General features: G+C 38.3%; 1 protein-coding gene across 2 annotated transcripts in view; it reads right to left on the reverse strand.

Moving 5' to 3' along the window:
* GAK (cyclin G associated kinase) overlaps window positions 1–17,102 on the reverse strand; it is a 68,263-nt gene that overhangs the window by 35,398 nt on the left and 15,763 nt on the right. For both annotated transcript variants that reach the window (XM_032095584.1, XM_032095585.1), the window contains exons 8-13: window positions 14,785–14,920; window positions 14,062–14,174; window positions 13,403–13,514; window positions 11,059–11,182; window positions 2,981–3,030; window positions 2,733–2,881 (exon numbers count right to left, since the gene is read on the reverse strand). In XM_032095584.1, coding sequence (XP_031951475.1) covers window positions 2,733–2,881; window positions 2,981–3,030; window positions 11,059–11,182; window positions 13,403–13,514; window positions 14,062–14,174; window positions 14,785–14,920 — 684 coding nt within the window. The remainder of the gene's footprint in view (window positions 1–2,732; window positions 2,882–2,980; window positions 3,031–11,058; window positions 11,183–13,402; window positions 13,515–14,061; window positions 14,175–14,784; window positions 14,921–17,102) is intronic.

A 17,102-nucleotide genomic window follows, 5' to 3' on the forward strand; every position in this document is an offset into this window, starting at 1 on the left:
AGCTTATGTAAAGTCACCAGTAAACAAAGAAAAGCTAAGGCAAAAAGTCCTTTCTATCCCTGTTCGCCACAGGATTCAACATGGGCTTAAGTACATCTCAAATATTACAACAGTAGTGTGTGCTGGTTTCAGCAGAAGTAATTTTCTTCATAGTAACTAAATGAGGCTGTGTTTTGTATTTGTGAGGGAAACAGTGCTGATAACACAGGGATTTTTTTTTTTTAATTGGTAAGCAGGGCTTACACAGAGTTGAGGTATTTTCTGCCTCTCACATCACCTCACCAGCAAGCAGGCTTGGGGTGCACAAGAAACTGGGAAGGGACACAGCCAGGACACCTGACCCCAGCTATCCAAAGGAATATTCCGTTACACAGGACATCATGCCCAACCCATAAAGCTGGGTAAGGGGAAGAAGGTAAGGGGAAACATTCACAGCAATGGTTTTTGTCTTCCCAAGTAACCATCATGCATGATGGAGCCTTGCATTCCTGGAGATGGCTGTATACCTGCCTGGCCATGGGAAAAGGCAAATGAATTCCTTGTTTTGTTTTGCTTGCACCCTGTGGTTTTTGCCTTACCTATTAAACTGACTTTGTTTCAACCCACAAGTTCTCACTTTTAGCTTGTGATTCTCTCCCCAATCCTACCAGGGAGAAATAAGGTAGCAGCTGTGTGGGTTTGGTTGCTGGCTGAAGTTAAATCACAACACTGCAAAAGAATCATATTGAAGCACTGCAGCTTCAGAACAGAACAGAGCCTAGAAAAACAGGTGTATTCAAAAAAGCAGAGTACTAACTTTTTTCCTTTTTATTTACCATTTACTTTCTACTCAAACCCTAGTTTTCTTACAAGATGTAAGAAAAACAACACCACTTTCTGCTTCTTTGGCTTTAAGCTCAAAGCGTCCCGATAATTAGCAGAATGATGGATAGTGCACAAACTGTCAGAGCAACCCATTCCAAGCAAGACTCAAAACTAGCAGAGAAGACTTCAAAACTACCATTAATTTTAACCAAGATTAAAGAAATTCGTAGAAGTTCCACACATAGCAAACAGCAAGAAACCAGTAATATGTAATTTCACAAATACCTTCTAAGCAAAGTGTCAGAATTAAGAATTTTAGAAGCTGTTCTTCTCTGATCATGTTTAAGGCTTACCACTATCATCTTCTGCAGGCACTAAAGTAAAACTAAGCTTCTATGGGTTCCTACACAGCTGCTCTCATCCAGCACTGAGCAATGAAGTTAGTGAGTACTGTTGGAGATCTCAATTTTAAATATAGGCAGGTCAGCATTCCCAAATACAATTAAAGAGTTTGTTTCCAAGTAAAATACTTGCCTTCCTAAAGTTGTCATGAACCTGTAATGTTTCAACAAGTTATGACCTACTATGACTTCCCAACAAAACCAAAATCATATTACCATTCTTAGTACCAACACATCAGAAATATCAGGTGTATAAACACCTCAGACTTGCATAACCAAAAAATCCATTTCCAGAGTAAGCAAATTCCAAGTCACAGAATTTATCATTCCACAAACAAACTGATCACTTGGTAGGATGAGGAATAAATCAGTTCACTACATCAGACTTTCCAGCAATTTAGTGCTAAAAAGAATTGCTGAACATTTTGCTTTGAGGAACCTGCTACAAAAAATTATGAATAGATGTCCTGCATAATCAAGCTTTTTTTGCCTCCCATCTTGAATAGCTTCTGCCTTAACCTCATACTGAACCAGATACAGATAAAGAAGCTGATTGCATTCATCCAAAGAGGCAGTAATTTCTTTCATGTGTGACAGTCCTTTATCTTGTTTACAAGGAAACAAAAGGAAGTGATAGCACCAGAAAGAATACATTAAATATACCTCACCCTGATATGTTAAGTCAACTCTGACAACTGAAGTAATGCTAAGGATGGCTCTGCATAATAAGGCCCAAAAGGCATTATTATTCTGTAATAAATAATGGTTCTAGACTCTCTTCTTAGCAGATAATATTGTGTGGAAGGGGCATGATCACTACAGACTGTTAAGGTGCTGGACAATTCACAACACAGTAACAGTCTCAACTGTTGAGCCTCTTACAGGACAGTTGAGGTTTACTTAGAAGCAGAGACTGAAGTCCAGTACCTCAGCACCTAACACGATGTTCTCAATACCTTGTGGCTGAATTAGGCAACGCCTTCATATTAGTATCAGAGAAATTGCCAGAAAGGGTGATGGAGGCTCAGCTAAGCTACAGTAATACTGACGACAGTGGGAAGAATCAGTCAGCTATGGCTGAGTCATAATGAGAATCAAATGGTATGTAGTGGGACAAGGAGAAATTCCAGGGAACAGGTTATGCAAATCAGTCACCACATCCTTGATAAAGGAAAATGGCAGAATACATGAGAGATTGAAATTTTAGTAAGACTTTAATTACTTTAAGGATTCTCCACTTAAATTTGAAACACATAAGGTACCTGGACTTTTTTTCAAAGATACCACCATCCGAGAAAAAACAGACTTTAGTCAGTAAGATTAAGGATTAGTCTGCTACCAGTTAAGTCTGGATTTAAAGCAAAGACAAGCAGAGTAAAGGTTACTCTTCAAGCTTGTGTTTATACTTATTCTTTTGTCACCTTTTGATTAACCTACTTTAACCTATTTTACAATAAAAAGCTGAAGGTATCATGAAAACATTCTATTGCAAGGCCTTTTAGAGAAATACACAAAAATTATACACACCCTGTTATGGAATCTTGAAGGCCTGTATGTTCTTGGAGAGAGATTGTACACAGCATAATGGCCAGGATGTTTAGAGTCCAGACACAACCGCACATCTTCTATGTTATTTTTGATAGCAGATTCCACACCTTCCGCTGGAAAGGACATCACTGAAGACAGAACAAACAGAAGGTGAAATTTTCCAATGAGAAATTACATTATATAAGAACAATGAGAAATTATATTTAAGAAAGATACAGCTATCATACCAGCAATTCTGGAAGTGATGTATGATATATCCAAGTCTCCTTTTGCATAACTGAAACAGAACAACTCGGCGTTAATACTGGGAGATATAACCATTCAAGCCATAAGTCTAAAAGCCATCTCTCTTCAGGCTGCACACACCACCATGAATAATGTTTCATTTCTTCCATCTGAGGCTTGTTACCTCACACTTCAAGAGTTTCAGAACAGAGCTTTCAGAACAGATACTGTGTATAAGCAGTTACTCCTTTAAATAACTTGCACCAAAACCATCTGTGGGATTTTGTACAGATGCCTCCTTTACTCTTTAACTCACTCCTCCAGCCCCTGCTCTTACCGATAAATATTCACCGTAGGGTGTCAGTTTGAAAGCCTAATGAGGATACATTAACATCTTTAATGAAGATTATCTCAATGCTTAAAAGAAAGACTACTAGTTCAACATCAAAGTTTAAATTACGTAACTCTGGCATGTTACTATCTGGCAGATGGCCATGCTGCCCAATACCCAAATTCCACGCCAACAGAGTGTTAAGAACACTTGCCTGCTAGCCATTCAGGAAGGACTCTGGCAGTCACACTCAAACCACCACCAGACTTGTCACTGCCAGGACTGAAGTTCCTTTGCAGCTGGTGAGTCGATGGGTGCCCCGCTTGATTCCCTACACACCCTGCACTCATACAGTCAGACCAGGCTTCCTTACCAGTTGGACCCCATGTTTCCCACAGCAGAGTCCCAGATCTCTGGTTGCTTTTAGCAATTTAATCCTGGTGCAGCAACAGAGTAACAGCTGCAGCGGCTGCCTCCCAGGAGGGACTGTGAACAAAGGAAACAGCGGGCTTTTATACTCCCACAGTCTACGGGTGCCAAAGTCTGGGGTCTTCCTGCTGAGTCCTCAGCTCCTGCTGTGTCTCACCTGGCTGGGTCACAGGCTCCTGTGCCAAGGGTTGGCAGTTCCTGACCTCTTGCCTCAGGCTCCCACCCAGAGCTCAACCTGCAGCTCCCACTGCAGCTGCACCCTGAGCTACCTGCACTCAACATAGAGGGTACCAGAATCTCTTTCCTCATTTAAATCGTTCTTCCAAAAATTCACTTCCAGAACTCCCCTAGTGAGCAAGGCATTAATCATTACTCATTTCTCTCTCATACAACTGTGCACAGTTTAAAAGAGCAGCCTTTTAAAAAAATAATCTCCCAGTAGTAATATTTTTAATTTATTTAGGTCTATTCACTGCACCTTTACCTAATCATCCACATTATGTCAGTAATTAACTAATTTAAGACCACTATAATTTTTTTGTTTCTATGGTACCTGCTATGTAGCAGAACAAAAAAGCAAGAGAAAAAAACTGAAGAGACACAGTGCGGGCCAGCACCCTTGAGTATAACTACATAGGTCTGCACTCCTGGATTGGCAAAGTAAGAACAAATCTCACCTACAGAATTTGATTTAAACATCCCTAACTTAAACATCTCAGTAGCCTATTAACTCCAGAATATCAAAATGTCATCAAAACACTATGATGCATATTTAGTGAATTCAGAGACACTAACAAAACTTTTATATCCCAACAAAGTTTCAAGACACTACTTAGCAGACCTCAGATACTGCACTCAACTTTTGACACACCAAGAGAGAACATTAAGTTTTGATTCTTTACTGCTTGCTAGTGATCATGGAGGTTAGAGGGAGGATTGATTAAAAGACTATTGAATATACAAGGATAGGGAGGAGAATTTTATATTAGGGGGAAAAAATTCCTGAATTCAAGGCCATTAAACAGTATTTATGCAGAAAGGCATAATCAGCATCCTAGCAATGATAATGACTCATTGTCTCAAACTGAAACCACAAGGAAGTTTGTGTAGACAAAGCAATAAATAAAAAACAAAAAACAAAACCTCAGGCTTGAGAAACCCTGCAGAAGGAGGTAGACAAATGGCCACAATTTCAAAATTTTTTGCGCCTTTGGAAGGACATAAGTCATTATGTAAGATCAGGTGGTAATCCTGTTGCAGCCAAACTAATGAAGGCAGAAATTTACATTCAGAGCTAATAACGATTGCTTACTGAAATTTGTGATGATTGTTGTCCTTTATACAGATGAGAAGTGTCAAATGCTATTTGTTGGCTACATCAAACAACTTCAAGCAAGAAAATGTGTTATCATTGTAATATCCATTTTTTTGTATCAAGATAAAGGACCACCTAATACAACAGCTGTAGAACACAGAACCACTATCCTGAGGTTAAGCAGCAACTTGTAACAGGCACAGAACTGAAGAGCAAAAAAACCAACAGTACTCACACCCATTTCCTTGGGAAGACTTCCAGATACTGAGTTATTACTACCCATACCACTCAACTCAGCTGTGGTTTTTACATTTGTCTAAATTGAAAAGCAACACAAGGAGCATGGATCTCACCATATACATATTGATGTAAGAGTGCAGTTTAGTACATGAACAACAGAGCACAGCACAGCCAACTCAAGCTTTTTATTTTCCAGGAGTATTCCAAGCATGTGACTGTTACACTGAAAAAGCTTCAGAATGTTTGCGCACTCTTAATTAAAATGAAGCTTCTAACTGCAAAATCAACGCAAGTCTTCAGAACACGTCCATGTCCTTGAATTCATTGAACTTTTTCTGAAGATTTCACAGCTATTTCAGTAGTAAGAGCTGAACACAAGGTAGTCTGTTTCCAGTGAAGTGTTTTACATCAGAATGGTAACTGAGATTTCTTTAAATGGTAAGAAATTTAAAGAATTTTCTTACTTTAGAAGAAGAAAATTCTTCTTCTTCAGAAGAAAAAAATGTATATTCTTCACATTGGTAAGAATTCCTATGCATTTCAAGATACAACTCTCTTAACTAAAAATCATAAATAAGGTCTTTCCTTTCATATCCTTAACAGCAGAAATTTCGTTTACATAGCAGTTTTGTAGGCAGGTGATAAGAGATGGAAAGCATGGAAACATGGACATACATAGAGGGTTTCCAGCCCGTGATTCAACATGGGAAATTCTGTGTGCTTTTAAGGGTCTAATTAAGCTCAACAAAAAAGTACAATATGACACCAACATTTAGTCACTTTTCTGATGATAGCAGGCTACTTCAAAACTGGGACTACTTCACAGTCTAGTGGACTAGACTAGTCCACTTTTTCCTTACCATATCTAATGGCAGCCTACAAGAAAGCTGGAGAGGGACGTTTTGCAAGGGCAGGATATGAGGGAATGGCTTTAAACTGAAAGAGGGCAGATTGATATTAATCTGGTCTAATTGAAGGTGCCCATTGCTCAGGGGTTAGAATCAGATGCTTCTTCCAATCCAAACCACTGTTTGAGTCTATGAAATGTAGCAAATAAGACATGAATCCTGATTTTGCAAAAACACGCGTTACAAACTTCTCACTGTGTAAATGGTTGGCATTATCATTCCTGCCAGAGAGTAGCTGCACCTAAAGACCATAAGTAATATTAAACAAAAGGCCATTCCAGCAAATTAAAAACAACGAAACTAAAATTAGCAACTGAATTCACAGAATAAACTACTTAACATACAGAACAAAATTCTACAATAGTTCATAGTTACCTTCTGTTTACTAACAACTGAAGATGAGAAAGAACAAAGAATGACAGACTAACCAGCATAGCTACAATGTGAGCATATAAACCATTAAGTTAAATACTGCCCTAACATGAAGCAATAAAATTCACATCAATCTGTTCCCACTTGGTTTTGCTTCATAAAACTGAATTAATCATTCAACTACCTAGTGCAATGCAAAGATCCATGAAATAAAGTATTAAACAAAAATAAAATAACATTAAAAGCAAAGAAAGCAAGCATAAAAGGTTGCTAATTGTTCCTAGATTACTACATTATAATCTCTTCAGCAAAAGAGATCATTCTGACAAAGGAGACTGATCACAAGTTTTGCCAGCTGCTTTCAATACCAGTGAAGATCAGATACTTAAAACATTCAGCTATGTTTTTTGCCAGGGCATTTGTAACCTGTATGGATGCAGGTCTCAAGCATAAAAACTGATCAAGGGCACAGAAGCTCCATATGCAAGAAACTGATCATCTTAGAGATATGCTGTGGCTGCACCACTGCAAGGCTGAGCTTTCAGGCACACAAGGGCACATCTGCTGGATCCAAGTCCCCATCGGTGCAGATGGTGTCATTTCATAAAGCAGTGCATATCTTCTCCATCTCCACCCTGGTACCTGCTTTTAAGTCCGTTTGTAACGAGGGCTGAACCTCTGTTGCTCTTTGTTCTCTCTCATATAACTATAAGCTGCTGCATCGGCCTGACCTGAATCTGTAATACAGGTTATGACACTTGCAACTGAGGTGGCTTGGGTGACAACGAAGATGTTCACTCTCCTGTTCCTACCAGCCTGTAATGTGTGTTTTAGTTGTTAGATTTTATTTATTATTTATTTATTAGGACTAACAAGAGATCAAAATCAGAATCAAGCTAAAGGTAGCTACAGAAAAGAAAAAATTAACTTTCTTTGTCATAACTACAAAACACTTAAATCTTACACCATAGTTTGGATTCAGTGAGAGAGAAGTCTGTCTGCACACAAAGGAAGCAATTCCATAATTCAGAAAAGCAATGGTAAGTAGGAAGGAGAGAGCCTACCTAATGAAATGACAGACTCCAACATGAAAAGTGCTTAAGTGGGGTGAGGAATATGCATGACAAAGAAGAGACATTTTAATTTTTCCAGAATGTCTGCTTCTTATGTTGGTTGAAGAGTTTTGGAAAGAAAGGCAGTCAAAGATGCAACAGGAGAAGAGGTCATCTCACATCATTGATCACACGTATCCACAAGACAAGTTTGTGAAGGCAGAGAAAGAACATGACAAACAGACATGCCCCACCATAGATGCAAAGAAAGAATTAACAATTCAGCTTGATTAAACACAGTTTAAGATTGTACAAGCCCAGTGGTGGAACTCTCAGCAACACACAATGTTCAATTCTAGCAATGTTAAATACCGAAGCCTACCTTAGGCCCTACAGAACAGTATGTATTGGTCATGCTAATTCATGTTTTGCCATTTCACTGAACTGTTAAATACAGTAAGGATTCAAAATAAAAGACAATACAAAGAATGAAAGCTACATAACTCGGGGCTGCTAAATAATACTGGCAAATTACAAGTGGAGAGAGTTTCTCTTTCAGTCACTGGAAAATAAGTATTGAAGTAATTGATTCTCACTAGAAGAATTACATGCTTGGCACATTCCCTTTTTTTTTCCACTCCTCAGCCCAATGACTAAATCCACTTAGATAACACAAGAAAAGAAAAACAGTTGTATGGAGACAGAAGGTGCTCCACAAAACCCAGATTTGCTTATGATAGTGCAGAACTCAAACAAAAATTTGACAGTTTCACATATTGTGTCAAAGGTGATGTTCAAGAGTCACCTAAACATAGACCCTTATTCAACCAACAGAGTCCAAAATATCTGAGAGGGACTGATCACCTCATGATGAATCTTGGGACATAGCATACACTGTCTGACAATCCTCTGTCAAACCACCACAGTCCATACAAATGTGTATCCCTCAGTAGCTTGAAATGGTCTGTGGCTAATTGATCTTACTTGGATATGACAATACTCACCCATTAAAAGCTACAAACCAGCATGAGGTAAAACAACTACATTTTCAAGATAATTCTAGTAAACATCCACATGTGACTTTCCGCAATTCAAGCAAGAGGAAAAATAGTGGGTTTTCCTTTGACTAATATTTAGTAAGTTCCACAAGCCATGCACTAAGCTGTTGTGTTCAGCCACAGAACACAAACTAGCAACTGTAAAGAGGCATACTAAGTCTCAACAAGAAGACAGACGCAAGACTTATTTCAGGCAGTCACCATAATCTACACAAACAATTGCAGAGAAGAGCATGAGAACTGACCAGAACCTTTTCAGACAGCAAGTACTCACTGTCCAGTACTTCAGAAGTTGCTAGATGAGCTCTGCAGATGTGGTTGGATGTACAGTTACTGTTTTACTCCTTGCCCACTACACTTACTATGGAAGCAAAGGAAATCACACAAAGCAAAAAGCTATACACATCTGTAAGGTAAAAGAAATAAAAATAAGGTGTAGGCATAGCATAAGCCATTCCATATTAAAATGACAGTTTTAGACAGTCCTAATACACTGCTAGAAAAGGGAAAAGAGGCATAAGATGAAATTCAAAAAAGTAATAGAACTTCCAGTAGCCTTTAAAGAAGAAACCACTTGCAAGGGCAGGAAGAGAAAACTTCTTCCAACATAACTAAGTGATGGAGGCACACCCAGAAAGTCATGTGGAGTCAAGAGAATAAGAAAGTGAAGTGTAGGAGCACTTCAGATGTATGTAGTGTACAATAAAAACATAGTAAGATCTAAGCCATGGGAAAGTAGGGCTTGTAACTTTGTCAAAGCTGCTTTTCATCATGCAATGGTTTGTAGCCCTTGTACACCTCCCTGTCCTGTAGTCCGTGGGAGAAGAGTTTGATGCCACTGTCCCTGCTGCCATGAAGATTTTTTGCCTTTTCTTTTATACCCCTATTATACCTTTTTACAACTTCTGTATTCTTAGTGCTTTTTGCCTACATTCTTGGACTTGTTTGTTCAGCTAGAAGACTAAACATTCTAGAAGCTTTGTAAGTAAGGGTTAGTGTGCCCCAGACCCCAAGGTCCTCTCCAGAACACATTCTGTAAACTAAGATAGAACCATCCAAGGGAAGGTTCCTTGGGGAGGGCAGCTCATTCAAGCCTCTCACTGGGGAATTTTTGATAGATATGCTAATTAGTAAGACCTGTAATGTTATACCAGATCTATTGAGGTGTGCATTTCTGTGCATTCGACCTGGACATGATGCACCTATTAGGGATCCTTAAAATAAATACCAAGGTAAAATCCCTTCTAACCATGTTTGACTCTTGATTTTAAGACCAGAAAAAGGCATCATCCCAGTTACTTCTATAGAAAGCTTAAGGACAAACCAAAGCTGCGCAGCTTTTGCAACCTTTAAAAAATAGAGGACCTGGCCTTTCTGAGCCATATATAGAAGTTAAAACAGACTAAGTGTAAGAGCAAACAATTAAAAACACACTCAAAGTGGCTACAGAGGTGCAGTATCTACAAATCTGACTTACCTGATCATTAAAAATACTTTAGAGCAGTACTATGCATAAGTTCTGAAAAAGCCTACATAGGAAGAAATAGATTTCACAAGCTGTAACACAATAGCCCAATTAAAGGGACACAAAGCCTACAATGAGAAAGAGTTCAGTGTTCTTTCAGAGGCTCTAGTTCCGACATGGTACTCAGTAGTGACCTACCTGCTCTTACTAGAACTAAGAAAACCCTTTAACACTGCATAGAATTTTATTACGAGCTAAAAATGTATAAATTGTACAGATTGATTAATATTGATCATAAGGAAGTATTAGAAACATTTGAAATGGGACTGACAACCTGATTAGAAAAGAATAATCACACAATACGAATCTGAAAACATACACATCTAAACATGAGAGTATTCATCCAGGCAATGCAGGGCAAAGGAGACAAACAGTGGAGTTCCTCTCAGACTGTCTTGAATGCATAGGATTCCACCTGAAAACTAAACTGAAGGGCTTATTTCCCTGAAGTTTTTTTCCCCTCCTAACATCCATTCCCTTGATTTGCACCTTTCACCACTCAATCTTTTTAATTTGTTTCTTATTCATTAAGGCCCTATCTAATATTTCAATTCTCCATGCTGCTCCAGTCCCACCTGCTCATCTCTTACAAGTTTTCACTATTTAAAATACAGCAGGGCAAGTAATACTTATGGACAGGCTCTTGCTGCAACATTGTCAATTCTCATATATAACTGATGAAGTAACTTTTGTATTAATATCATTCATAAAATCTCAGGGGTTAGCTACCAGCTATAACAGCTCAAACTTGGAAAAATATGCTGAATTTACCATTTTTGGAGTAAACTCCTGAGCCTTCATTTAGAACTCTTACCAGTACAATTTTTTTTTTTTTTTTTTTTTTACTCACTTGGCCACAGACTGGATAACTTTAGAAGATGTATCCTTAATATTAGTGAAAAATCGTTCTGTTCCACCCCTCAGAATATCAAAGAACCCTCCATAAGTCTGGTCACATTCCGCAACGGTCAGGCCTAGAGTAGTCGAATAAAAATAATTGTACTTTATTATGGAGCCCATTCCAGGATATGACTTAAAGTATATTGCCTATAAAGCTGGAAGGAAGTGAATACACATACAGGCTACACTTTGCTGTAAGGCTCACAGTTCTAAAGCTCTCCTTAACTATGACCTATGCAAAAAAATAGTACTTCCTGCAGTCAGGAGGTACTAGTGATATACCTAACACAGTGTTCAATTTGCTGTCTGTATTATGAGACAACAAGGTAAAAAAATTCTGCAAGTAAGGCATATGTTTCATATTGTCAATGCAGCAAAACATTGCTTTGCTTAAGTATCAACATCTTAAAGTGCAGCTTATCATTAGCAGAACAACTTGTCTCCAGTAGACACACTTTAATGCAGAAAAAAGCAGCTGGAATAAGCTTAAGGTTTAAGCACAACATCCCAGATAGCACATCACAGCACAATATTCCTATTAACATCATTGCATACAACAAACAGTAGGCATTCTAGCACGAAACAGATGACTAGGCAGACTTTTGATTATAATTGCATTAGGAAGCTGGATTCTTCCACAGAAATAGATATACACATAATATTAGTGCTATAATTATTACCCAATATTAACATTTCCCCTGGAAAATTAATATCCATTGTCTCATTGACACTTCACCATAATTAATATCAAGCAAGAAATATCAAGCTGGAAGGAAAACTGAATACAATATGAAATAGTCCCTTGATATCTTCCACATTAATTGAAGTGCTTCATATTCATATGTAATAGTTAATATGGGTGCAGAAAGAGTAGTAAAAAACTAGATGTAAATAAACCTATCAAGCATCTTATTTTCTTTACTATGTTAAATATTTTCAACTGAATGTACTCTGGAATATCCATTTCTACAGAATAAGTACTTCAGCTTTTAAATGTGTAATTCGGAGACATGTTTTGGTTGATTCCATTTAGTTCTGCTAGTCCAACCTCTGTTTTTCCCAGATGGAACCCCAACTCCTTCTCCTCACCACTGATGTCCTATGGTGCAACCATCTCCTCACGTCTGGCCTGGACAATGCTCCCATAATCAGCAGGGCTCAAGGCAGTAGCAGCTATAGTGTTTCTAGTATCCAGTGCTGACTGGATAGTCACTAGACTGCATTTAGATTGAAATTAGTTTAGATTGAAAGACTGCTGCCTTTTCCCTTTCAGGCTGTCAGACATGGATTTTTCGGAAGTGAAAAACTAAATAGCTTTAGGCTACTATCGCTGTCAGATGCACTTCAAAATATCATGGTGGGGGGTGGTCAAAAGTCTTTTCGGGCACAAGAGAAAAGGAGAGAGAGGTGGACCCAGACGCTTATGGAAGTATTTCTTCCTCATGTAGGATTTTTGCCGTCTAAAATAAACACATGTGAGGTCAGCGACTTTCGAGCATTACTGAATTATCATGGTCCATAGCCAGAATCCCTACAATTGCTTCTGCACTTCTTTATTAAGCTCTCTCATGAAGCCAGACATAAAGCCCATTTTAGCACAAGGTGATACCAACACACCACAAACAGCTGCTATCTTTTTATGTTGTAACATATCTGACGTTAAATCAGATAAGCAAAGGCAACTCTTGTCTTTTTTACCTCAGAGACTGTGTTGAACACAAACTCAGGATGTGTCCTGATTTCAGGACCTTCTTCCACAAGGTAATGTTTCAATTAAAATACAGAACTTGAAGATTTTTAACAGTTCAAATTCAAACTCCTTTTAAATGCTACTCTTTAGACAATGCACTTTCAGTATGGTTGCCGCATTGAATCAAAAAATTTTGAGGTTTAAAATAAGCTATTTTCACCTGTTTGTCATAACCTGCAGACTCTTCCTCTACAGCTCTTATCCTTTAGACTATTATTGCTTCTCATAGCCACACTTTCACCCAGTTTTAGTTCACTTATGTCAACACTCCTGCCTCTACAGGTCAATAGTGCACTTTAAATTATTTTCCATAGGAGACAATTTTTCTCTTGCACAGCAATGAACTTGAGAAATTCATATTTGCATGTATCAACATAAAAAGAAACCTTGCCAAAAAAAAATATACAAGGCTAGAAGCAATCATATAAATGCCAAATAGCTAGTACTAGCGCAAAATACCTAAAACCCCAAATGACTTTTTTTCCCCCCCACAGAAGATATGCGATTGTCTTTACACTAAAATGACATCTCTTTTTGAACATACCTGCATTGTACAAATTGTTGAGCTGCCCTGCAGGCTTGGAGCTCTGTGAAACAGAGGTCACAGATGTCCGAGACTGAGCATTGTTTCCATAGCCTCCATTCTGTTCCAGGAGCTAAGGAGAATAATACCCCAGATCAGTATTTTCTTGCTACTTTAGCCATCTTGCTATGCTTGGCAAATTACTGCTACTTGGTGCGAACAAGCAAACTGAAGCTCAGGACAAAGCCAGGAAGTTAAGATACACTAATTGACTCACCTGAAGTATTGTGCAAATTAAGCATTGAACAGGAGATGCTTAAGTGGGTTTCAAGCTAGTGCAGGCAGAGCCTTCATATATGAAATTTTTCTGTGCAAGTTAATTAGGATAAAATACAGCATGTCAAACAGAGTGCTAGCATACTAAAGAATAAACCAAGAGGATGAAAAGATTTTCAAAAAGGAGTAAGAAATACTAAATTCCCTTTAATGTCTCTGTTCTTTAAAGTGCATATTTTCAAAGGTCCTATCAATTCAACTGAACCTCAAAATAAATTAGTGCAAAATTTCCAAAAATACCGAGGAACAGGGGACCTGCTCTGAAATCTGTTAGTAAATGCACATACACTGCAGGGGACAGAAAGGAAGCCTAATCAATAATACTCCTTATGAGACATTTTTACCTCTGTGATGGGGGATTTAGGATTGACATTCCTAGCTGCTGCAATCTCCTGCAGTTGGTTCACAAGTTCAGTGATTGACAACCTCTCCTCTGGGTTCACCTTCAAAGTGGAGCCTAAAAGAAGGATATTCAGACAACGTAACAAATCATTCAGAGCTTTTCTCCCAACTGGTAATGATTTCTTCAAAACATCCCAGTGCAATAAGCAAATGCATGAACAGAGTGGAGAAACCGCTAAATCAGTATCTAAATATAATTTTCATAATAGTATCCATTAGAAAAAAACCACAACACTACTTAGGGTCAATAATATTTCAAAGAATACACCTTAGGATCAGTTAATAAAGAACATCACAGGTAGCTTTGTGTCTAATACTGCTGGAGTCAGATAAATTTCTGGATCAGTAATTAACACTTCCAGTAATCTATCTGAAATCTAAAGAAAATAGAATTTTTTAAGCAAGTTCAGAGAAACCAAATCAAAACACTAGTTGTGCCAATGGACTAATTCACATACTAAGCAAGACAATTAACAGAACTAAAAAAGCAATTTTCACATAAAATTTCATCATTTTTTATAATGGATTAAGATTATTAATAAAATGAGTTGCTGCAGTTTACCTTTTTCACCACCACGTCAATAACATTCAAGTATCAGTAAAACAATTCTCAATAACAACATGTATCTACAATGACACAGAATTAAACAACACTGTAAACTTACGAATGAGATCATGAAACACAGAATAGCGGGTGTCATTTTGTGGGATGACATATTTCCCATTGACTATGCGAAGTTTAGCTCCATCTTCAAATGGGTGTTGCCTAAAGCACAGCAAGTACAGGATACAGCCCAGAGCCTACAGAGATAAACAGAAATACTGCGTAGAATCATGGAGTCATTTAGGCTGGAAAAGACCTTTACAGTCCTTAAGTTCAAACGTTAACTCAGCACTGCCAAGTCCACCATTAAACCATGTCCCTCAGTACCACATCTACATGTCTTTTAAACACCTCCAGGCATGGTAACTGCCCTGGACAGTCTCTTCCAATGCCCAGCAGCCCTTGCAGTGAAGGAATCTTTTCTAACATCCAACTTAAGCATCCCCTTGTGCAACTTGAGGCCATTTCCTCTTGTCCTAACACTTGTTACTTGTGAAAAGTATTCCTGTCTATTTTTAAAAATCATTTAGAAGTCATTACAAGACTTCGCACAATACAAAAATGAGTAGTTTTGCCATATTGAACATGTTCAAGAACAGATTATTCCTTAAAACTAAGTTCAGAAGTTTTATTTCATATCTTCATCCTGTGCTGCAAGGAGACACATTTTATTTGTGAGAACAGAATTTGGTCTAACTTAGATACACTGTTACGCAATACAACAGCTAGGTGATTATATAAGGGTTAAGCAAATTACTTAAATGACGCTAGGGAGACACACAACAATCTCTCTAAAACACATCTTCCAGTAAAGGTTTGAAGAAAACAAGCCCGAAATGACAGTCCCTTTATTCGCTACAGTCAGATGGCTACTCAGCTCTTGGAACAAATTAAATTTAAGATCATTTTCAGGTAAGTTCATTCAAGCCTCAAAAATCACAAAACCTGGACTACCACATCCTGGGAACTTCAAGGTTCCTTCATGTGTCTAACTTGACATTTATGTAAACTGAGAAGGGAACAACTAACAAAGACAGAAGTCAGTTTTGAATTCTAATCTCTAATCTAGGTGTTACGGATTAGCTAGGATAACTGTATCTGTTACTAAAGTAAATGTAAGTTGATACATATTTTTTCAAATAAATTAAGATATGAAATATGCTGGCAGAGTTATACTATTGTAACAGAAACATGTTCCATGTCACCTATAAAAGTTTGATAATAAAGCACCCAATGCCTCCAAGCAACAGCTGTCACAATGAGTTGGAAAATTCCTCCTCAAAGTTTCTTCTGAACCCCAGTAAGTATGGCTGCTTAAGCATATGGGCTTTTATAGTCGCCACAAATAAAGCAAGCCATTTTGGATGTTACCCAAGAAAACTGCCCAATGCCTCCAGTCCTCTGTGTGCACCATCTCTAACTGCCCTTGGTTGTCAATTTATCCCAAGAACAGCTTCTAAGGTCTGAAGGTTATTGAAGTCTCCAAAACGCTTAGTGAGTCTCTCAGTCCAGGGCCAGAAATAAAGTACATGTGTTAATTCTGTATATTCCTGCGCATTTTTGTCAGGCTGTTGAAAAAAACTCCCTATAATGTATACAGCGAAGCATCTGAGAGTCCACACAAACTAATCCAGCAGGGGAGTACAGAAAATAGCATCTACTCTTCCACAGAAATGCCTGCTTACAAAGCAGATCATCACTTACTTAGAGGAACAAAATTACTCCCGGTGCAGTCCAAGACACTCTGCAGTGATGAGGAGAGAGCCCCCACAGCCACACAGGAGAGAAAAGCACCAAGGCAATCAGTTGAACACACGGGAAAGGGAGGGCCACCCAAATTTGATTTTTGGTTCAATTGCTAGAGAATGTTTTTCATTTCCTTATTTTACCTGTAACCTAGCCAAAATTTATCACAGTTACAGTCCTATTTTAAACACCATCATTCAATTTGGCTAGAAGGCAACTTCAGGTGCAGCAAGGCAACTCCTCAAAGCCAACACCAACCACACAGCCTCAGCACCGCTACAGTTAACCAAAGAGCCCATTTCCAAGATGTTGTCCCAAAGTTGCATAGTCCCTCTACAGAAGTTACCTAGATCAGTCTGAGCACTCATATGCCAGAAGGTCAAAAAGCAGAACCATAAAGTGACCAAAAATAACTGGGAATAACTTTCTGACCTGCTACTGGGCCCTTACCAGAAACTAATTTAAACCTTCCTTAAGGAAACAGTGCAGTTTTTGGAGGGTTGATATAGTGTTTGGGGATTGAGGGAATAAGGAAGGGGTGGGATTGTTTGGAACAAATGAAAACATTGTTGTTTTTCCCCTGACTAGCTTCAGGCAACAAGCAGCGCACAAAGTTCTACAGTTCAGGTGCAG

This window comes from Corvus moneduloides, chromosome Z (genome assembly GCF_009650955.1).
Source record: "Corvus moneduloides isolate bCorMon1 chromosome Z, bCorMon1.pri, whole genome shotgun sequence".
NCBI lineage: Eukaryota > Metazoa > Chordata > Aves > Passeriformes > Corvidae > Corvus > Corvus moneduloides.